Raw genomic sequence first — 22798 nt, 5'->3', positions numbered from 1 at the left:
AGGAAAGTCATAGCATCAATATCTTTTTATTTTCATCTAGATTCTTCCAAAATTGGAGGTCTGTAACTTACAGTAGATGTTTGAACTACTTGGTTAGGTAATTCTATCCTTTCCTCTTAAAACAATTCAGAGCTATGAGGCCCGAACACATACTTCACAGTTGTCCTCTTTCCTTGACATCAGCCTTGGACTTAGCTGTAGGATGACTCTCATGCTACTTCAAAAAGCAGAAAATATAGGAATAAAGTTTAGCTTTGAAAGTGCGTATAGTAAATATAAGTTCATGCACTGAATTATCAGATGCCATTCTAAACTTCTGCTATAAGCAAAAGACGTACAAAACCGTCCTGTACAAACCATCTGCTGTAACAAAAAATACTATTTCACTGGATAGTACTTCAGCATTTTGATGCAACATTAACTGTTTTCTATCTTCCCTCTGTCTTCAGTTACTTTTGCAGCGGTCTTGTTGATTTCTTAACTATACCATCCACCTTCTATACTAGGATCATGGTAAAGATACAAAACTTCACGGCCATAAATCAGCATTTGATACTACACTACTTTCCTTTGTATAGTAAGGCAAGTTCTCTAAAACCCAAGCACAGTGTATGGACTTACTTTACACTCTGTAAAGGTGACATGGGTAGAAGGAGCAGACTTGATTATTTCAGGAGTATTAATGCTTGCTTGCTTGTACAACAAGAAAGCATTGGATATATTACAATGAAAGGATTTTTCCTCAATTATTGCTTTATTTTTGCCATATGCCAACTGAAATAATGATGCAATTTTAGAAACAAGGCTCAGGAGTATGATGGACAGCTGCTGGCAATTTATCTCCAGTGAGACTTCTGCTTAGGACTGAAGTACAGACAGTAGTTTTAGGGTTCAGAATACAATAGGATTTGGCAATCATGTTTTCTTCCTCTGTTAGTCTGTTTGACACAGCATTCATCCTGTATAATGCTGTGGTTGGAGTGCTTCTCAGCTGCATCCTTAACAATGAGTAGAAAATTCCTGATACATAATTGGCACATGTAAAATGTTATATCATGCAATAGCTGAGTTTAAAATGTGGCTATTAAATTTAAAACTATCTACAAAAATCTAGAGCTTCTTAGATACACTATCAACAACTTGTGCTATATGTTGGTAATGAATAGATGCAAGATACCATTTCCTACTTAGGGACTTCCTATTCCTTTCAAAAGTCATTATAATCTTTTACTTTCAAAATCTTAAATATTTATACTGAAAGGCTATATTGCATTAACACAAAATTATTTATATCTAGACTTTCACCTGACCTTTCAGTCTTCTAGTATCACTTACCTGGTAGCAAGTATTAATCATTAGTGCTATATTTGACAGCACAGTGGATTGTAAAACCTTATTTGAGGCAAGATGCAGTAGTTTCTTTTTTTAAACCACTGTTTTAGAATGACATGAGTTCTCAGAGGGCTGCCACAGAGGGAAAGTGTAACTGTAGCCATCCTAATATCCTTCCTGTGGCAAGTTAAGAGAAAATATTAAATATCTTGCTTATAAGATCTATTCTTTCAATGATGAGTAAGATATTCTTGCATAAAGACAAGTGGTGTATTTATAACTGACTAGTTTACTATGGTGTTTCTAAAGAAAAAACCAAGACCAACATGCTGCTTAAAGATGTTACTTTTTTGTGTACACCTTTCTCTATAGTTTGTCCCTTAGTATTAGAAAGTTACCGCAGCTTATAAATCAGCTGGTAACACTTTGTCTTCATTCTACTGGAAGAGATCTTCTTTCTCTTCACTGAAGTAATTACTTGACAACAATCTGCTGAAGAGATCACTGAAGTCTTCACCAGTTATATGATTCCAATCTTTAAATGTAATGTGTAATTCCTTTCAAGGAACACAGATAAAAAGTTTACTTTTCAAGACTAGAAAAGTCTGGTCCTCCTTTGCTGTAATTTCCAGAAATTTCTGCCCCACTGAAGTCAAATCCAGGGTTCTGATGGAAGTAAGAGAAAAGTTTAATAGACAGATTATTCTTAACAAAAATGTTTAAAAAAAAAAAAAAACCAAAACCAAACCACCAACAAACAAAAAGCCCAAAACTGTTTCTGTTAACATTCTGCCATTCTAACAAGGACATATAACGATCAGCTTGTCATCCATTTGTCATGGCACTGAAATTCTTGGAAAATGCATCAACAAATAAACCTTGAATTGTCATAGTTTTGTTGCCTACTGCAAAAATGACTTTGTAAAGCAGTTAGATCTCCTAGTAAAGAAATACTAAGAAAAGTTTAAGAGAAATTTCTGGCTTCTGGTGTCCCTTGAAGTCACTATTTGAAAATATAAATACCTGCCAGGCTGGATAACAAGTTTCATAAAAATGATGTTCTTTGTTGCAGTATGTAGTGTGCTGATTCAGCTGTGAAGTAATAAGTTGTAATTCTGCAACTCTGCAGACTTGCATAGGAATAGTTGCGTGCTAAGGGTGTCCCAAAACAATTCACGCAATTCTAGTAAAAGGGCAAGGAAAATATTTTCCAGCTAACTATTATACATCATGTGATGTTATAAACAAACATATTCAATAGAGCTTGGTGTTAGAGGTTTGTTGTAAATATGGCTATGTCATAATTCTAGATAATAACAGAAATTGTGTGTAGCCTAACTTAAGTGAAAAGTTGTTAGTATTATGCAACAAACCCTAAAAGAGCAATACCCCTCCCCAAACTCATTTTAACTTTTCACAAAACCTTCAGGCAGACTACAGACAGAATAACCTCTTGAAAGTACACTGAAAAAGCCTCGTGAGCGTTCTATATATATTGAACTACAGTACATGTTTCCATGGCACTGGACAGCTGAACAATTTTGCTCAGCTTTCATGGCCATAACCTCTGTGTGCAAGCACAAAATACAAGGAGTAATTATGGTCCTTTAACTTGCCTCCCTTTGGAATCGCTCCAGTGTAAGTTTCCTTTGCATCTGGTCCTGTACCCAAGGATCAGCAGCATATTCATTTTCTAACAGAGACGTCCAACAGTTTCCAGCATCTCGATTTGTCTTCATTAGAGCAATTCGTATCAGCTTCCTGTCTTCTGTTGAACGAAAACAGACACATAAAACCACCATTAAACTCAGTCCTATGTGCTAGTCTTTTTTGTTGTTTTGGTGAAGTCACCATTAACAAGCATGGGGTTTTTTTGGTGAAGTAATTTAAATTCCTAATGCCAATGCCAACAGGTCTATTAATAAATAAATAAACATTAACAGAAAGGCTGAAGCAAAGATAACCTATAAGGCCATCTCTCCCCTTTCCGACCTGCAAAATGCTGAAGCTGTTTTAAGGGATTAAAACACAGTTCATAAGTACTTCTGTTGAAAACATAAACTAACCTTTTAGAGAGGTTCACAACAGAGAAAAGATTTAATCTATTAATATATACAGCTCAGCTAAGGCAATAATGAAGGATTTGAGGTCAGGCTTTACAGAGAGTTATTACCAATAAAAGCCAGAACTAGGTTTTAGTTTTATACATATGGAGGTATAATCAATTTATTTAAAAACAGACAGTATGTCTATAGACAATATATTGGAAGTACATTTCAAAGTTAACACGTAGGATGTTTAGTTCTACTTAATTGATTAAAAACAGCATTATAAAGTGTATTTTGAAGATTATTTGCATACTGGAAAAGAGTAGGCTTCACTTCACAATGTTTGTTTACACTTCTAGTTTTCCTGTTTAAGTTACTAAATTATTAATCAATATTTAGAATAAACATTGAATGGAAAACAAAATCCATCATAGGAAAACATTAAGTGAGAGGCACAGTCCACAAATGATTGCCAAAAACCAAAATATTCTGAACACTTTACAATATTTATGATGTAACGATCAAAGAAGCTTTTTTTGCTCATTATCTGTAGGCACCTTAGTGTGATTTTTAGATTGCTTTTTGATTCTCTTGGTCTGTCGATTTTGTCCCGTCCCAAAAATATAATGCACATAATGTCACCTATTGCAAAAACATAATGCATAAGAGGAGGAGAAAAAACAAGAAAAGTAACAATTATGGAGAGGCACAGACCACATAACCGTGGTACTGTATGGTAATTCTCCAGCTTTAATGAGGGTTTGCAAAAAACTTCTCACTAATCCATTGACTACTGCCTTCCAATATACGGCATTTTTCCATTAACCTTCATCTCTAGGGCTTTTGTACTACCTCAGTTCCTTAGCCTGGCAATAATGATTGTCTTTTTTACAAAACTATGTACAGGGAAGAAAGTAATCTTTCCCCTTAAAAAAAAGGGGGTAAACTCTTCTGCAGCATATTTTGAGAAGTTCTGCTGCCCTCATAATGTCATTTCAGATGTAGATTATTACCTAACGTCCATGTTCCTTCATCAGTTATTGTAGAGTCAAAAAGTTTACCCTGCAAAAGACATGTACAATATTACAAAACAGGAAAACCTGTTCAGTATCTGGTTCATACTGAATTGTGAAGATTTACTCCCAACTTACCTTCTTGTTTTCTACTGAAAATGAATAGGATGACCTGGCCCTATAAGTATAGACTTGCACACAGATGATCAAACAATTATTTTTTGGTACACAACTTTTTTCTCTTTTTTTTTTTTTAATGAAGCATTTAATACGGTAAAAATACTTGTCACTGTTTCAGTATCTCAGTTCACTGAAAGTGGTTGTGTTTCTCAGGCAGTAATGCCATTTTTAAGAGACTTGCCATGAAAATGCTGGTGTTTCTGCCAAGGGTAATATACAGCCATGGTGCAATGTATACACATTATGCTACGAAGAATTGCTCATTACCAATGTGAAGGCAAATCTGCTTTTGATCTGGCTTTTTTGGCTTTCAGCACTGACAGAAGCTATGCACTTAAACACTGCCCGAATCACTGCAAAAGAAGAATGCAAATCCACGTGAATTTGTGGTCTTTATTTCCCAACCGTCTTTAAAAGATCGTGGAGTTCGACGAAACTGTTTCTAGTAAATTTCACTTTTAGTTTATCAAAATCTCGATGTTTGAAGAAGAAGGAAAAAACGCGCAACGCGGCAGAGAGATACTGCAATCCCCCCGGAGCTCCCGCGGCCCCCGGCGCCCCGAGGCCCGCCGCGCCGGCCACGGCTCGCCGCCCCCTCCCCTCCCTTCTCCTCCCTCACGCGGCGGCGCCCGCAGCTCCCCGCCGCCCCCGAGCCGCGTCCCCCCGCCGGAGCAGCCGGTACCTGCAGCACCTCCTGGCCCCGCACGGAGAGCGCGATGTGCCGGCTCTGCAGGCTGCAGCGGACGTCCTTAGCCCGGGTGCCCGGCGGCACCTGCACCTCGATGAACACCTCCTCCAAGGTCTGGTACCAGCGACCCCAGGGCGTCCCGCAGGGCACCACCCCGCTCCGCTCCTCGAACGGAGCCGACATGGGAGCCGGCCGCCCCCCGCGCTCCGGACGTGCGCGGCCCGCCCTGCGCATGCGCGCAGCCCTCCGCGGCTTTCACCCACTCCCACGCACACCCCTAGCACGGCGGTGCGCGTGCTCCGTGCAAGGGGCGCTGATTGGGTGAGCGAGCCCCGAACGGGAGAAGCTGATTGGCTGACCGGGGCGCGTGGTGGTGGCCGTTGGTCCCTTTGAATGCGGAGAGGGCCGCGCGGTACCCGGCCCTGTTCGCTGCCATGGCCTTCTGCAGGGCCCCGCTCCGGCGCTTCAACGAGAGCTCAGGTACGAGCGCGATGGTCTCCTGTCCTCGGGTGGCGGTGGGGGGGGGAGCCTGAGCCCGAGCCCGAGCCCGAGCCCTTCGTAGCAGTGCCTGAGGGAAGGGGGGACCGGACTGCGGTTACCTCAGTGTGTCCCAGTCCTGCTGCCTATACTCCCCGTGAGGGCAGTTGCCTGTAACAACGTGTTTGAGGACCGCTCGTGTAAGCGCTTGTAGGAGTCTCCTTCTGAGGAAAAAACATTCCGACTTAGGTCGAATCCTGGTCGTAGGTACTAAATATAGCAGTGAACATATATATATATATATATATATGTAGTAAATGAAACAGTGACAAAACAGCAGTTGCTAACTTCTGATATCGTGGTACAAAACTGCAAGAGAAACGTACAGAACTAGTCATAACTGAAGGTACTGAGAGTGTTTTTTAATGTAAAAGTTTCTCACGATGAGTTTTTGCCTGTAGCTGAGTGCCTCTCTGCTACTGTCACCTGTTTTCGTATTAAATGAAGTTGCTCTCATTTGCAGAAAGCTGAAGCAAGTAGATAAGCATTTATTGGGCTTGAGACCACCTCACTATAATGATAATTGTATGAAGAATTTGTAGGCATTTTGTTTCTGTCTGCTGTTTCCCTTAAAATTGTTTATTTTTTTAAAAAACTTTTAAATTTTTTTATAGAAGTTTAAGTAACTTAGTTCTTTAGAGGAAAAGTTTGGCATTCAATAACATCTAAGTAGTCTCTTCTAAACTGGCAGAAGATGTTTTTTTAAAAAAAAACAGTTAAGTTTGCTTTTTATCTTGGAACACTTTAGACTGGCTTTTTCACCAATTAGCATCAAGATCCTCTAACCATTTGGGTTTTTTCTTTATGGAAGTTAATGCACTGCTATGACTAATAAAATGCCTTGCAATATCGTGTATATAAATAACGGTTTCTAATTTTTTTAGCGGTGTCATAAACAAACTCTTTCCCCCACCATGTGTGCTGTATATTTTCTTCATCTTTATGTGGAGGATGAGGATAACTGAGACTCCAGTTGTTGGTTGTTTTTGTTTTTTATTTTTTAATCTTTTTAAGTGGGTTTAACTTAGATCTGTTACCAGCCTCAACCTCAACTCATTGAAGTTGAAAACCCGATTATTTACCTTGACAGTTCTCTGCTGTTCTGAAAATCTCATTTCTAGTATGTACCCCACTGCGAGGATCCTATGATGTTAAATCTTCAGACGCGCTGAAAAGTTCTCTGTCCTCTGAAACAGGTCAACGGATTAGGAAACAGAAGAGTAAGTAGTCCTGAAAATTGCACAGAACACAATGGTATAATATCTTTGAATGCTACAATTGTTAGTGCTTACATGCTATTACTGCTCTGTTCTTGTTTAGAAATTGTTCTCTGTTGCAGGGGCTCGCTGCCTACCTTCCGGCTCAAGGGGATAGCAGCTGTAAAAACATGTCTAACTGAATCTTCCATAAATAGCTTTATATGTGACTTCTGCTAATTAGGGGGGCCTCTGGAGATCAAATAAATTATTTAACTACTTCATTAACCTTGATTTTAGTGATATTTTCATGGGTTTTTCAGATATAAAGCATACCTCAGTTGAAAACTGACAGCATGGATTTGGATGGTGGGGGAAAACTTGGCAAAAGTTGAATTCTCAAAATTGACTGTCATCTGGTCATCTCTTTCTAAACTCTGTCAAGTGCTCAGATGACTAATATTGAACTGCCTGATATAAGAACTGCCTGTAATAAGAAAACAGCAGGCATTGGGTTGTGAAGTAGAGAATCTAATAATCAGGTGGCATTCTGTCTTTTGTATAAAAAGCCAATTAACGTTGTCTAGTTTGGTTAAATTTCCCTCACCGTGTGCATGCACACACTCTTCCTTTACCATTCTTTTCTACATCCTTCTGCAGGTGAGACAAATCTGAACAGTGAGAAGAGTGCACCTACCCCTGTAACTGGAAGGAGACTGAAATCTCTTGGATCAACAGTAAGACTCTTCTGTGGTGTCTGTAGCACTGTTCAATTCCAGCTAAAGCTCACTGTGACTTGTTAAATCATGTAGCCCCTTTATACAATTACTGTTAACCTACCTGAGTTAACTATGAAACACGTTATTGTGCCTGTATTCCTTAGTAACTAAGAAGGAAAAATGAAATTGCAGCATCTTTGGGAATCACATGATGATTACTTGGGACTACAGAGTGGCTTGTTGTCTTTGGTGTTACAATGTTGGGGTTTTTTGCCTCTTGCTCACCATGTAATTACGATGCAGCTGCTTCTTTTTAAGAAGATCGTGTTTCTGCTTTCATATGGTGGACAGAGCAGAGCAGAAACCAAGTGGTTTCATCAAAGAAGGGATGATACTTTATATACAGGTTCTCAGTGCAATGTGTGAGGATATGGATTTGAAGAGGCATAGCTTAACAAGTTGAAAAATGATAACCCTGACTTACTGATTTACCAGTACTCATGATGTAGGATGAAATTCTGCAAACAAACCTGTGGTTAAGAGATTAAAGTGTTTTTTATGGAGTTTAGAGGGTGCTAATGTCTCAAACTTTCTTAATCTCCTTCCTGTCACAACGGTTATGAGCTGTCCATTCAGAGTAATGCTTATGAGAAAGTACAATGGTAAAACCCATCCTAACCTGATACTTGTCTGCCCTATGTGTGGGAGAGAGATGTTTGCTTTTTATTTTGTGTGTATGTATTTTTAATAGTATTGTCTGTGTGACAGTATCCACTCTTACATTTAACTGTGTTGTTAAACTAGTGTGCAGCTAGAGATCAGTTTAAATATTTCTAATATATCTTTTTTCAAAAGCCAGCTAATGGGACTCTGAAGCCTAAAAAAGATCTTATCCTTATGAAAGAGAAAAAGAAACAGAAGACACTGGAGAAGGAGGTATGAGTACATTATGTGAGTGCAATCCTGTAATATGTTTCCCACTTACCATAATAAAAAGTACAAGCTGGTAAAATTATTCTCTTTTGCACACCGTAGCATACAAGTGGTTTGCAAACAGCTCTGTGCAGAGCAGAGATTATAAAATGTTATGGTTATGTAGAAAACATTGGGTTTGTTAATGGAGTTACATAAATTCCTACTGATTGTGAACAGCTATGCAGCCAGTCTTTTTTTTTTTTTAAAAAAAAAAAAGGAAGAACCAAGTCCTATGTTCTCTACCCTAAAAAGGTTCTGTTTTATTTAATAACTATTTACTGAGATTTTTGCTTAATAATTGACATAATTTTAAAGTTTAGGAGGCAGCTAGCTTTTCTTTATCAGTACACTTCTGTGTACTAATCTATGTCTCAGATGTCACATTCTGCCTTTTATTCCACTGCCAAAGAGGAGAGTTGGCTTCTGTTGCAAGTTGAAGCTAAGACTATTCTAACTTTAACAAGTTGTACTGGCTCAGTAGCATAAAATAAGTCGGATCAAATGCTAGGACTGCAAATCTGTGGTGTGTAATGATAGAGGATTGTGGTGATTCTGTCATCTCCTTTCCTGTGAATGACAGAGTTGAGGATATATATTCTGAATGAAAGTTAATACAGTTTGGATACTTAGTCTGTCCAAGAAAACAACAGGGATGAACTAATGATGTTATTTAAAAAGAATAATAGTAGGAAATAAAGAATATACCTCTTTTGTTTTAGATTCGTGCATTAGTGAGAGAGCGTGGAGAGCAGGATAAAAAACTTCAGGCTCTGGATGAGGATTTTGTTAAGATTGAAGCAAAACTGAGTGCTACGGTTCAGGAGAAAACATCACTTTTGGCAAATGTTGCATGCCTAAAAAAACAGCTTCTGGAACTAACAAGAACCAATGAACTACTGAAGTCAAAGGTATTCAGACAAATAAGCGCATATTTGCTTTGGCTTTCCTGTTATTAAGCTCCCTGGGCAAGAGGAAACTTTAGTTGCTGATCAGCATCTGTTTTCGTATTCTCCATGCCCCTTCATTGCCACAGGGGTAGAGAATGTCTGGTTTGGGATCCTGTGCGCTTCTGTCTAACGACAGAGTGGGACCTGCTAACATCCGTCTCAAGTTTGGGTAGAGATCAGTGTTGTGGGTGGGAGGGGGGTGCTTTTAAAAGATGGTGTGAAGAGTAATTCATATAAAGGAGTTATGCTTAGTGGTTTTATATTCATCTCTAATAAGCTGTCTGAAGATGGCGTGCAGAAGAAAATGAGCAGCCTATGCATGGAGTTAATGAAGCTCAGAAACAAGAGGGATGCTAAGGAAAAGGTATGACCATTTGCACTGCACAGGATGGCAATTCTGAGCTGTTCAGGAACAGACAATGAAGGGCTTACAGCAGAACTGCAGATTATGTTTTGTTTCTGTCCTCAACTCGGTAGATTCTTCTATTTTCTGTAGACTGAAAATAGAGAAAGAAAGAAAGATCAAAAACTAATGTTCTTGATTTCGTTGTTGATGTGCAGAGTAAATCTGAGTTTAAGTAAGGAAGCTGAGAAATACTGTTGGTCAGACTATTAATTTCTTTGAAAACCAGTGGTCCTGAGTATAGTTTGAAGCTCTTACACGTTTGTGTTTTTCGGGGGGTGGTGGTTATTGTTGTTTTAACAAATGGCTAATATCTTTACAGAGGGATACTTTCAAACACATTTGGCATAGGAGCAAGCACTATCGTTAAATTGTACTTATGAATTAATTTCAGTTTACCACTTTTGCTAAATGTGTATCCCAGTGCTTCAATGTCCCCCCACTGACTCTCAGACAAGGGATGTTTTTTTTTTTTTACTAAATCTCATTTTGGTGGAAATATTTGTCTTTTTTTTTTTTTTTTAAGACTGCACTTGCAAAGCAGGAAGATATGGAAATGAAGCTGCAGGAAGTGCAAAGGAATCTAGAGCATTCAAAAGGAAAAGTAGCGCAGTTAGAAGAAAAACTGTAAGTAGTAAGGAAAGGAATTGACTTAGATGACATTATATCATCTAGCTGTGCTTACATGCTTATATATTATAGTAAGCACGTAGTTTAGGGAAAAATACAGGCCATGTCTCTTCTGAGAAGGAATGGAAATTATTAGTATTTGTGACCTGGAATAATTTGATGGAATGAAGTTTTAGGAACTGTTGTATTGTTATAAAATGAACACACAAAATATTGTTCCTCTAGTGTATCTAACCCTTTTCCAGAAGACAAGCTATATCATCTCAACCCTTTGTCTTCCGGTGTGGTAAGGGTGGAGTTTTCTTGGCTATGGGGTGGGGAGGGAAGTTATGTATCTTGAGGGAAGAATTGTCATTCGTCTTAGAGCAAGACATTCGTGTCGATTGGATGCTTCAGTGTCTGGCCCTTCAGACTAGTAAGTTAAGAATAAGCAAGAATGAAAAAGCATTGGACCAGGAGTTGAGATCCTAATTCAGTAGCCAGGCATTTTACACAGATTCCGTGAACACATGTGTGTTCTCCAGCTAAGTGTATTGAAGAGCAGTGGTGGTGCCTTCAAAGTTGCTTCACAGTAGTCACATTCTGTGAAGAAAGGCAACTGCAAAGTGTCTTGGCTGAAGCAGCTGTATGTAGGAAGAGAGTTCCAAATCAACACTTTTTATTCTGCCCAAATAATGTCAATTGCAGCACAGGAACAGTGCGATAGTATATAGGCTATTTCTGAGGATGGTGACCTAAGAAAGATGAACTTATAAGGTATATTTTATCTCAATTTTGCATGATCGGCACTGCAGCATCCTTCTTATGCTTTCTGCATTTACTTCACATCCAAGTGCTCAAATATGAGTAGAATTTTTATACTTATATTTGAGTTAAAATACACCAAGCTAATAATATAGGTAGTGCAATTCACAAAGGGAGGAAATGATAATTTGTCTAGCTAATGCAGCTGTTCTAGCATACTTGCTTGTGGCAGAATATGACTTGGCATCTTTACTACAAATGAGAAGACCATATGGAACAAGTATCAAAAGAGGGTAGAATCACCTCTTAGAGCCAATGCCAGTTTGTCAGCCAAACTGCATTATGAAAAATATGTATTACTACTAAATCATGATTCAAGGGCTTATTTCTACTTGCTTATCTGTAAACAAATAGCTTACAAGTAGCTCTGAATTTGTTTAAATACATCCATCATGAAAACTTCCTGGTTTTAGGTCTGCTACTGAGAGAGAGAAAGTTGAAGAAAAGTCTGACACTGAAAAACTCCTGGAATATATCACAGAGCTCAGGTAACAACAAATTGTTCTTGAGTTGGACTGGGTAAGTTAAAAGGCAGTAAAACTAAGCGTTGTTTATGACTGGTGAAGTAGAACCTTGGCAATAACTCTGTTTAACAGTGTTAAAATAGAGGGGGGAACAAAATCAGATATTTCTCCACACAATGGAAAGGATTCATAAGATATTATTTTAATTATCTTTCTAAATGTCTCTGTGCTTTTCTGGGCTAAGCAGTACTATGGAAGAGTTTTGTATCAGGGTCCTGAAATCATGTTTTTAGCCTGAGTTATTTGTACATAAATCAAGCTAAATCCTTTCCCTCTAAGGTACTGGCAGGAATGTCTTTTAGCCTTCAATTGTAAAACAATGTACGGTAGGGCAAAAAACCCTCAATCTTGGCTTCCGGTGAACTTTACAATACTCCGATTTGCATTTAAGAGTTGTGATGAATTACGTATGTGTGAGTGTCAGTTTGATTCTAAAAATTACTAATCCAGTGCTTTGTAGCCAATTGAAACTCTTGCCAGTCTTCACAGTAAGGTGTCCCTAGCTCAGAACATGGTGAAAATACATAAGTATTTGAATTTAACTAATTCACTCTTCGCCCCCCCCCCCCCCCCCCCCGCCCTGACAATTTACTCACTAAGAGATTCTTCATTAACTGGCTATATATCTTAAGATTCTGCTTATTCTTGTAAAATCTGGTTTATTACTGTGTATGCATTTCTGTCAAAACTCAGCTTTGGAAAAAACTGGATGTAGCAGTCATCTGTAAATCGATTTACTGTTTTATTCAAAACTTTATATTTTATTTGTGTGATTGTATAAGTTTCTTTTAAAACAAAACATCAGTGTTGAAATAAAATGCTTTTCATTTTAATTAACCTGTCTTAATGTACAAAAACTTGTATTTGGGAAAGCAGGTGAAGGCAGTTTTCCTGTTGGAAACCAACAGTCCTAAGTATTTTTCCTTTGTGCTGAAGTGTAAGCTTACAAACAAAATTTAGTGGTAACAAATACCTGAATTTTCTCTTACAGTAGTGTTGCAGGAACAGTTGAGAAGTACAAACTAGACGTTGCCCAGATGGAGGAGACATTGATAAAGAAAGACCAAGATATTGGCATCCTGAGGGATACCCTCAAAACAAAAGAGGAAGAATCATTTAAACTGATAAAAGAACTTAATGAAAGGTGTCAATTGCTTCAACAAGAAAAAGGTAATTTTTAGTGCTTGTATGCTGTTCACATATGTGGGGTCACTGACATGCCTTAAAGCATCTCAAATAGATTTGTTCTAAAATGTCCATTTAGACTGGTTTGTTCCAAGTTAAGTCATGTCTCTGAACTCCAGCTGAAAACAGCCAGGCATATTTCTATCAATATGGAAACTACCTTGAATCTGACATCTGTTAAGTCTAAATTTGTATTTCCATGGAGGGTTACTAAGGCAGATAGTATAGAAATGAAAATTGTTTACATAGTAGGAACGGCTTTAGTCAGAAAGCTGAACACAAATGAGCTGTTCCTTACTCTTCATTGAGAAGCTGTACAATATGGTATCAATCCACTGTTAGCAGCTTGTGCACAAATTCATTGAGGTATTGGGAATGTCTAGGAATCCTTCTTCACCTCTTCCCCCCGCTTTCCCCCAAAACCAGCAACTCTGCAGCCTGAGACTGGTACTCAGTTCTCTGTGTACCAGTTGGCTTGTATGTGCTAGTATTATGTGGAAGAAGCTTTGGGGAAATCATTTAGTTGTTTTTCCCCAGCCATACTGCTGTTTTGATGAAGGCTAATTGCTTGATCCAAAGATTCCTGCTGTTAAAATTATTTTTAAAGTGGTGTACTTCCAGCCAATTTTGAGGAGTTTCCAGATGGGTTAAAGATGTGGGTTGGCGGGGGGGGGGGTGTGTGTGTGTTTTTTGTTTGTTGTTTTTGTTTGTTCTCCCCTTGCCTAACTAACTTAAAAGCTAGAATGGAAGTAATATGAAGAATAGATGTTGTAGTTCTTTGAAGATAGAGAAGGGAATTTGTGTTATATTGACAATTTCTCTATGCAGAGAAAGAGTTGTCTGAGAACAGAGGAAAATTCCTGAGTATGAATGCTGAAATAGAAGACCTGAAAAAAAAAATTGGCTTAGAAGAACAAGAACATCAAAAACTGCTTCAGAAACATGAGGAGATGGTCTCTCAGCTGCAGCAAGAGAAGGTAAATACAGACTATAAATTAGTCTAAAAATAGACTCTAATCCCAATAACTGGCACTAAAGGTTCTGAATTTGGTTACATGTGAGATTGCTGTATTATTAATGATCTAATCTGTGGAATGTACAAGTGGATGCTGGCAAGCAGAAACTGTGTGTGGTCCAGTATCTCTAAGAATCATAGCTAGTATGATGGGTGTTTTGGTTCTTCCTGTAGATTTGACCTTATTCTTGTGCTTTAAAGTTTGAACACTGCAAGTTAGTCTTTAGTATCTAGAAAAATACTGGTAGTTTTAAAATCTGTGTTACTCTGACATGCAGGAGTCATCTGCATCAATGCACCAGAAGTTACTAGAATTCCAAGATGAAGTAACAAGTGAGAGATGTCTTCTTGAAGAAGAGCTGAATGATGCAATGAATGAGCTGAATAAATTACATGCTAAGGAAAAAAAAGCTGAAAAGTTGGTGAAGCAGTTGGAACAAGAAATCAAATCTCAAGCTCTTGAACTTGCACAGATGGAAGTAAAGTTGAAAGGGTTTGTGAAATAAACTTTCTAACTCTAAAGCTTTGAAAGGAAAAATGTTAAATCAGTAGCATAAAGAAAGCTTCTGAGCCTAACTCAGGTTTTAGAGACCTGAACAGATCTAAATTTATTTCTTGCTGCTTGTTGATTATTGATAATGATTAGACCTAATCCAGCTGAGCAATTTGAATCGGTTTTATATTGTCTTAAAACTGTTTAATTAGCTTGCTGAGACTTGCTTGAAGTGCCAGTACCGTAGTAATATGGTGTTGCTGTGAAGGGTGAGTTACATGCATGTTATATTCGATGTTTCTGCCCTGGAGAGGGCAACTAGGAAAGACTTTCAAGCAAGTTGTTTCTTCCTTTCATGTATTGAAAGTTTACTATTAGGTGTTCAATCTATTCTGTAGCTATCTTGGAGAATAAAGGGAGGGGGAACTGCTTAGTTAAATCTGCTATGAAGATTGTGCTTTAATATATGAGAAGTTGTGGCAGAGAAGTTACTGGTTTGTCACAATTTATTGCTACCACTGCAAGCCTTCTGTAACTGATAACAGCATATGTGTTCAGACATACTTATCTCTAGTGTGGAATGCTGAATTTTTATTTCAGGAAGAATGCTGAGTTGGAGCAAATCAATGAAACGAACAGCAATGCTGTTTTGCAAATCCAAGAAGAGCATAGCAATACATTGTGTAAACTTGGAAGGACTGTTGCTGAGTTTGAAAGGTATTTAAGTTGCATTAAGATCTAGGACAGGGATTATCTCTAAGATTACAATAAAATATGCTTTTTATTCATGTGCCTTGTATTCATGGTACTTACACTGTAATGAGCGTTGGTACAGTATTAGAGCAGAGGATTTTGTGATGGAGTATTTGATGGCATTAAGAAATTAATTTATTCCTTTTGAGTACTAGTCAAGTGTAATAACATACTCAGCATGTAGTTCAGGAAACTGGATGTTACTTGTTCCAAAGTATAACCAATTAGAATACTCAAGTGCTCTTGAATCTCAATGAGAGTTGTAACTAGTGATGGTGTTCTCTTTGCACTAAAATCTGTTGCAAAAAGACTTCTTGTTTAGTCTCAAAACTTGCTCTGAATCGAGATCTTTTTCCTACAGTTCTTGCAGATCTTTCCTCTCAAAATATTCAGGTTGTTGAAGTATTTCAAAAGTGATAGTGTCATTGCTAAGTATGCAAGACACCCATGAAGGATCCAGTGGGATATTTGCCAATGCAAGCTGCAGATAGGTCTTTAAAATAAGCTCCAGATATAGTAGGTCTTTTGTGTTTTAAAATATCTACCAAAATGTGAAAATATCTGTATTGCAACATTTGTCGTAGTGTTACTGCTTATGGCTTTATGGAAATGGGGTTTTTCTTTTAACTTTGGATTTATCAGTGCCAGAACACTGCCATATCTCCAGATTATAAAATGTCTTAAACTTGTTAGCATGATCTTGTATTGCTCTTGTAAGGTCTGAACATGTCAGGCCTTAACATGTCAATCTGTATTTTGTCTAAAGTAACAAGATTTTTCTTATTTGCATTGGAATACCAGCTACAAGAAGACAATAGCTGAAGAAATACACAGTCTTAAATTGGAGAACACCTCTCTGCAAGAAGAAGTTGCTACTCTAAAAAAAATAGGCCAAGATAATCTACAGCTGCTTCAGGAAGCAGAATACACTAAAAACAAAGCAAAAGAAGAATGTGCAAGGTACTAGACAGACACACTTTTCCTTAAGCTAAAGAATGCCAGCTAAGGCTTGCCTTCTTAAGTGGAACTTAACATGGTGCTCTACTAAATAAAATCAGTATTTGGTGTAAGCTTAACTTTCTTCCTTTTCCCAGTGCAGAGGGTTGAAAATATTGACAGAAAAAATTCATTAAGTTTATATGCATTAGAAAACTGGTCTGTTCAATCAATTCTTTGACTTTTTCCTTTATGTGGAACGTATAGGAAAAGGAAAATAATTAACTGAAACATGTTGGAATATTGTCTTTATCAGAAATATCAGTTACAGTGACTGCTTCACAAATAAGATCCAAAGGGGCAGACAAACAAATACTTAATGCAGAGCTCACCCTTTGCCACTCTGAATAATGTGTCACCTCAAATTCTGCTCACAAGCAGGTGCCAATTAACCATCCATGAATTACCACACTGCAGTGACCTTTCTCTGCCTGAAATGAAGCACCACATGGTGCAGCTGATAAGTAGTAACACCCAAGAAGTTGTCTTAGGCCACTAGCTGAGGAGATGTTTCTCTGACTGTCTAACAGCAGCTTAGTGGTGTATGTTCTCCTTCCAGCTCACTGCGCAGAGCATGAGAAAGTCCCTTGCTGTGGGCAAGTAACTGACTTGAAGTGGGGAAGCTTGGTCTTAAAAGGTCCCAGTGTACAATCACCTGTGTTAGGCAACTGTGGTAACTGCCTGTACCTGAGTTGCATTATGGAACATATAGCGTATATGCTGGAAGATTTCCTTCCCCACTTCTTTTAATGTAGTTCCTAGCTAGCTTCTGAAGTTGAAGCTGCATTTAAGTCAACAACTATGCTCTAAACTTTTTAGCTGTTGCATGTGGATAAATGACTTGCTCAACTGCATTAAAATCCTGTTTTGGCCAAACTGAATTGGGCATTTCTGATATTCCCAGCTCTATCTCTTTGATTTATAAAATGTCTCTGTAAAGTTTTGTGATGTTTCTGCTGTCTTGTTCACCCATAGGCAGTATATTAAGATTGTCCAAAGGACAATTACAGCTTACCCCAGCTTATTTTAAAACACCTGTGCTGCTTAAGATGTTGCCCTTTCTTTCCTCCCCACCTGCTTAATATTGCCTCCAGTTTCCATTAGAGGTGGTAAAAGAAAAAGGGCGGAAGTGTTATTTCCTGTTTGATGTGCAGGTTGAGTGTGGCAGGGAAGGGATTCTTAGTTGCCACCTAGGTAATACAGGAAACAGCTGAGGTTGGAGGGGGAAGGCAATGCTTTAGGTGTAGAGTTTTTGAACCCTTGAGTACATCCATGCCGAACAATCTTGACTAGTTTCCGCTTGAGCAAACCTCTGCATGTCAAGTCTAACTACTAAAGTATCTTCCACTAAAAACTGCTGGCATTAAACAGTCATAAATAAGAAACATATGAGCTCTCCTTGCTTCAAAAGCACTGCTTGCTTCCTCATAGGAGAAGTTAAAAATATTGTACATCTTGAACATGATTGCTTTCTGTATTGTTCTTCTCTTGTAACACTGTGCAAACCTTTATTTCAGTTCTTCTACTAACAGCTTTTCAGTCATGGTTACTTGCGTTTTCAGATTTAGAGTAGTGTAAAAAAAAAAAAAAAAAAAGGGTTCATTAGGGATTGATGATATTTTCCTCAGGTTGCTTTTAGAAGTGCAGACAAAGCTTGCACTAAAAGAAGCAGAAACAGAGAGAACAAGAGAGTCTTGCCTTGCACAAATGACTAAACTGCAGGAAGAACTGGAACAGCAGACTGAAGTTCTGAAAAGAAAACTCGAAGTGGAAAGATCAAGGTGACTCTTCGCAAACTAAACCTGCATATCATAGCACATCAAAGTTTTAGTGTGAAGAAGTGCTGAGAGCTAACAAGGAACATAATAAAAATCCACTCCTTGCTTTTTAGGAAAACCATAAATGAAGATGTGATCTCTAGCTTAAAAGAAGAGATAAAGACCTGGCGTAATCTATATGAAGATTTACATAACAAAACTAAGCCTTTTCAGGTGTGTTATGAAATAGGTGTTTATTAGTATCTGTTGACTTAAGACTTGTGCAGTTGACTGAAGTTCTACTCTTGAGAAGTAAACATGCTATTTCCCATTCTAAGGCATTTGTCCTGCAATGGTTTTCTCAGTTAGCATCCCTTGAGCCAGCTATTCCCCTTCCCAAACCAATATAGCTTTGTAGATTTCAGTTCTGTAAAAAGCTATGTTTAATTTAAAGATTTCTAAAAGATTCAATGTGTATTTCAGCAACAATTAGATGCATTTGAAGCAGAGAAGAATGCGCTCTTAAATGAGCACGGTGCAGCCCAAGAAGAACTGAATAAACTAAGTGATGCGTATGCTAAACTACTTGGCCACCAGAACCAGAAGCAAAAAATCAAGCATGTTATGAAGTTGAAGGAAGAGAATACCCACCTGAAGCAGGTTTGTGAAATGAAAAGTGGGAAATCTGTAAGCTATTCATTTGCTTGATTCTGTTTATTGCTCTAAATACTTATAGACTAATCCTGCAAACTACCTGCTTTTTATGGTTCTTAAATTCCCTGCAAGAGCTAGATTAGAACAAATCCCCAGCCTCCAGAAACATCAAGAGAATCTGTTTTAGTTTCGACTGAATGTGATATACAGAGGGATCACCAGTGCAAATAACTACCCCTGCTCTTAGCTTGGTTCGTTTTTCTTATCTCTTTTGGAGGTTTTAGACTTAACTACCTGCTGAAATCAGCATTGGAAAATTTCAGGCTACCATACTGCTTAGTGGTGTTATGCAGCAATTACACAGTGGTGCTGGTTTCTGTACACATGTATGTTTGGTTTTGGCTTGTTTTTTTAATGCCATCAATAATTATGTATGTATGTTTGTGTTTGGCATTAGTCAAAAGGGCTACTTCAGTAAACGATGAAGCAGGCTTTTCTCCTGTTCTTAATCTAACTTCCAAGTCTATGTTTTCTTTAGGATGTCTCAAAACTGCGTGCATTACTAGCGAAAGAAAAGCAAACCAACAGAGATCTTCAGGAGCAACTATATGCAATTCAGGGCATTAGGCGTTTTGATCCTTCTAAAGCTTTCCAGCATGATAGCAAGGAAAACATTCCTCCAAAAACCCCTCTTAAAGAAGGTAAGCTTAGATATTGATATAAGTGTCCTTGTACCTCTTAAACTTAACCAAAAAAGGTATGACAGTCTTGCATAGTCTGCAGTATTTGGGGAAGGAAGGGAGGATGGCATCTCTTGTGTGTTTTCAACAGATGTTGGAAGGTGGCATCGATGGGGCACTTTCAGCGTACGGTTTGCTATTGTGCTTTCCAGCCCAGTTTCTTATGACCTGACCTGGTGGTATGTCAGGTCAGACAACAGAAAGTGTGTTTGATAGGGAGGAAGAGGAAGGAGTGGGTTACAGGCAAGCAGCTGGTTTGCATGATCTTGCAAGATGTGAACTTTGCTTTGCTAATGTGTATCACCTATAACTTTCCTTCTGTCACACAGCTTAGACCTTACAGCTAATCAGCAGATAGGCAGTGTCTCCTGCACGGGTGGTAGGGGTGAGAGTGGCTCAGCCAGAGGTTTGAGCCCTGGTTCTTCAGCTGCTACCTGGTAGGACCTTATACTGCTATAGGCGTAAAGGTAAGATGCAGAAGGCCTGCAGAGGAATGTGGAGTGGAGGGAAAGATGGCAAGAGCATAGGGGTGCACGAATAGAAGCAGTGTAGGAGAAAGTGTGGGAGGGTGTAGATCTCAACCAGACCTTCATTTTACAGTATATTCCAGGGTCTGAAATTCTGGCTTGCCTGTTATGTGGAGTGTGGTACCTTCCTCACCCCAGAAGACAAATAATTACTTGATGTGGTGGGAGCAGTAGTGAAAAACCCAAACTTAGTAATGTTTTTCCATTGCAGGTAATAAAAACAAAATTTAATCTCTTGTTGGTATTAAGAAAAATATCATAAATCGCCAATAAATTCATGCACTACTTCATGAAGACTTCAACAGACTACTTGTTCAAGGTGAACTTGGATGCTGTATATAATACAAATTAGTAGGAGTACTAGAGAAATGGTCTGAAATGATATATTTTTAGAAAAACTATGATTAGTTATACTCTTACTGAGAAGCTATAGGTGACTGTATGTTCCATACCCCTGGTAACATCGTTGCACTCTTGAACTCCAAAAAGTGTTTACTGTTTCACTTTTCTGTATGCTGAAGCTGTTTAGTTTGTTTTTGACAGAGCAGCTTAAGTTCAGAAAAGGTGAATAAGCACTGGAGAATAAGGATGACAAATGAAATCTGATTTCATGAAAGATGATTTTTTGCATCTCTGTCATGTATACAATTTTATGTTAAAATTTTGCTGTTTATGGTTGCTTCAATACCAATGGCAGGAATGCTGCCCAGAGACCCTTTTTCCTCTGTAGCCTACATAACATAGAACCAATGTAGAAAATTGGACTGTACAGTTAATTTTGATATTTTTAATGGGATCTATATTCTGGACATGCTAATTTAAATCCTGGGGCTAGATATTGCAGCTGTTGATCTTCAGAAGAGGATTTTCAGATCAAACTCAAATTGACTGCATTTACCTAAATGTTTGCATACTGTGGCTAAGATTAGTGTCTTAGAGAAATGTCTGTTTTATGAGTGCTGTGCTCACTGGACTCTTAAATTGTCATAATACTTTTGTAGGCAGCTGCTCTAAGTCATCAGTGCTTGTGATGGGGAATAACAGAACTTGTCTTAATTGGGTGGGAGGATACCCACTGTACACGCATTCGTTGTACAGACTTGAATTTTGGCAAGGTGGAAAGAATCTGTTTAACTGCATCTAAAATGAAGAATGTTTTAGCACAATAAAAATTTTAAATGAAAGTATTTGTCTATTTCCTTCAGAAACCAGGAATAAAACCCAAATCAAATTACATACTGTAATTGACCTAATGATCTTTGTTCTAGTCTTAAATCTTCACAACAAAGCCCAGTGTTAGTCTTGCTTCAAAGATTATGTATTCTCTAGTCTTGCAGAAATTATTTAGCTGAACTGGGCAATACATATAACCTGCATTCCCTTATCCTCATTTCCTGTGCATTTCTCTTATTACAAAAGTAAATACTGAAACTTAAGTGAAACGTGGAACTCTGTTCTTGTTATTGTATCCACTAATATCCTGCATATGGGTGCTGCAGAGAGACAGTACACAAAGCTTAGCATGTTGAATATATTGCCATTTATGCTGACATTATAAGCTTATAGAGAATTGATAATACCTAGGAAATGAGATACCAAAAATGCGTATTAAGTCCAAGGAAAATAATTGCTAGGTCTTGTCTGTTAATGTCATCTTTGCGTATTTGCTGGATTGCTTGAACTTCTGAAGACTGAGGATGAGGATTAACTTCAGGTGTTTGAATTGAGAAATGCTTAGTGTTGAATTTAGCAGTTTGCCTGAAGTGTTGAGAGGCATATTTTAATAAGTTAGTTGCTGAAGGAATTTAATTCTGGAGTTCTCTCTCCTTGTGGAGAAAAAGATAAAAGTTTTCTTGCCTGAAAGTTGTCAATGGGATAAAAGAAAATTGTAGAGGAAATGTGCATTAGTCTGACTCATTTGATGAGACCATGGTCTTACTAGAAAATCTGATGTTACACAGCCTGTATGTCCACTAGTCGGTGGGTGTGAAATGAGCCGTTGGTTAAACCAAACTCAATCTAGTGAGCAGCAGGAGAAGGAGCAGTGGGGGGGTGGTGGGAGAAATCTGTAAACAACTGCAAATGGAAGTAAGGCTCTACAGCTATTATACTAGAGTTTTTCTCATAAGATGGCACTCATCTTTCATGCAGGGTTGCTGAAAGTTGCACACTTTCTGTGCTGTTCTACTCATATGGGGATTTTTAAGGCAAAATCATTATTCATAAATCAGAATGTCAATGTCTGGTGATGCCAAAAAATGATATCCTTAGTTTAATGTGTTTTTAAAAATGTTACATGAGCCTTTTATTTCAAGAGAGATTAGGGCAAGTGAATGTTAACAGAAGGTTCCACAAAACTCAAACATAGAAGTGGGAGCACTGAGTTAAGGTACATTTTTAACTGAACCTAATTTTTGGTGTTTGACATGTCCTGCATCAAATTAGCAAGAGTTTGTCAAAGGATGAAAGTACACCAAGTGAAGCAAAATACTGCAGATATCACAGGATTATGCTTTTATGATGGCTACATACTTTTTTCATACAGCCTTAATTCTTAAAACTTTCTAGCTTAATTGGCAGTTTTGCCTAAGTGTAATTTCAAATCCTTTTTAGACTATCAAGAGCATGCTTATATTACAAAAAGAATAGGGAAACTCTTGCAAATAATTATGCTAGCCTTAC

General features: G+C 38.1%; 2 protein-coding genes across 4 annotated transcripts; one reads left to right on the top strand and one right to left on the bottom strand.

Annotated features, from left to right (window-relative positions):
- Window positions 1-10: 10 nt before the first annotated feature.
- Window positions 11-5499, bottom strand: NUDCD2 (NudC domain containing 2). 2 transcript variants are annotated; one of them, XR_012675887.1, is made up of 5 exons: window positions 5256-5499; window positions 4394-4442; window positions 2949-3100; window positions 1336-1998; window positions 11-217 (listed from the first exon to the last, which is right to left on the bottom strand). XR_012675887.1 is itself a non-coding variant. In XM_075164124.1 (4 exons), exons 1-4 carry the CDS (start codon window positions 5493-5495, stop codon window positions 1915-1917), a joined length of 525 nt encoding a protein of 174 aa, XP_075020225.1. In that variant the 5' UTR covers window positions 5496-5499; the 3' UTR covers window positions 11-1914. The 2 variants fall into 2 exon arrangements, 1 of the variants encoding a protein (XP_075020225.1); XM_075164124.1 differs by having other exon boundaries at window positions 11-1998.
- A 19-nt stretch (window positions 5500-5518) lies between these two features.
- HMMR (hyaluronan mediated motility receptor) lies at window positions 5519-21376 on the top strand. Of its 2 annotated transcripts, XM_075164117.1 has the most exons (18): window positions 5519-5741; window positions 6920-7018; window positions 7655-7731; window positions 8569-8649; window positions 9408-9596; window positions 9913-9999; window positions 10565-10665; window positions 11886-11960; window positions 12988-13166; window positions 14010-14158; window positions 14475-14689; window positions 15290-15406; window positions 16244-16402; window positions 18067-18219; window positions 18330-18429; window positions 18679-18855; window positions 19388-19550; window positions 20328-21376. In XM_075164117.1, exons 1-18 carry the CDS (start codon window positions 5696-5698, stop codon window positions 20345-20347), a joined length of 2187 nt encoding a protein of 728 aa, XP_075020218.1. In that variant the 5' UTR covers window positions 5519-5695; the 3' UTR covers window positions 20348-21376. The 2 variants fall into 2 exon arrangements, with proteins under 2 accessions (XP_075020218.1, XP_075020219.1); XM_075164118.1 differs by lacking the exon at window positions 6920-7018 and having other exon boundaries at window positions 5520-5741; window positions 20328-21375.
- Window positions 21377-22798: the final 1422 nt, after the last annotated feature.

Source organism: Calonectris borealis, chromosome 15 (assembly GCF_964195595.1).
Source record: "Calonectris borealis chromosome 15, bCalBor7.hap1.2, whole genome shotgun sequence".
NCBI lineage: Eukaryota > Metazoa > Chordata > Aves > Procellariiformes > Procellariidae > Calonectris > Calonectris borealis.
The sequence above is the reverse complement of the archived record's forward strand: the minus strand, read 5'-3'. Positions and strand labels throughout refer to the sequence as shown.

Excerpts from the sequence above, each read along its gene's own strand:
- NUDCD2 (XM_075164124.1), bottom strand. The coding sequence starts at position 5,495 with ATGCGCAGGGCGGGCCGCGCACGTCCGGAGCGCGGGGGGCGGCCGGCT. Across the intron at positions 4,443-5,255 it reads GGGGCCAGGAGGTGCTGCAG|GGTAAACTTTTTGACTCTAC; the intron begins GTACCGGCTGCT and ends TGTCTTTTGCAG. Across the intron at positions 3,101-4,393 it reads TGAAGGAACATGGACGTTAG|AAGACAGGAAGCTGATACGA; the intron begins GTAATAATCTAC and ends TTCGTTCAACAG.
- HMMR (XM_075164117.1), top strand. The coding sequence starts at position 5,696 with ATGGCCTTCTGCAGGGCCCCGCTCCGGCGCTTCAACGAGAGCTCAG. Across the intron at positions 18,430-18,678 it reads ACAAAACTAAGCCTTTTCAG|CAACAATTAGATGCATTTGA; the intron begins GTGTGTTATGAA and ends TGTGTATTTCAG. Across the intron at positions 18,856-19,387 it reads AGAATACCCACCTGAAGCAG|GATGTCTCAAAACTGCGTGC; the intron begins GTTTGTGAAATG and ends TGTTTTCTTTAG.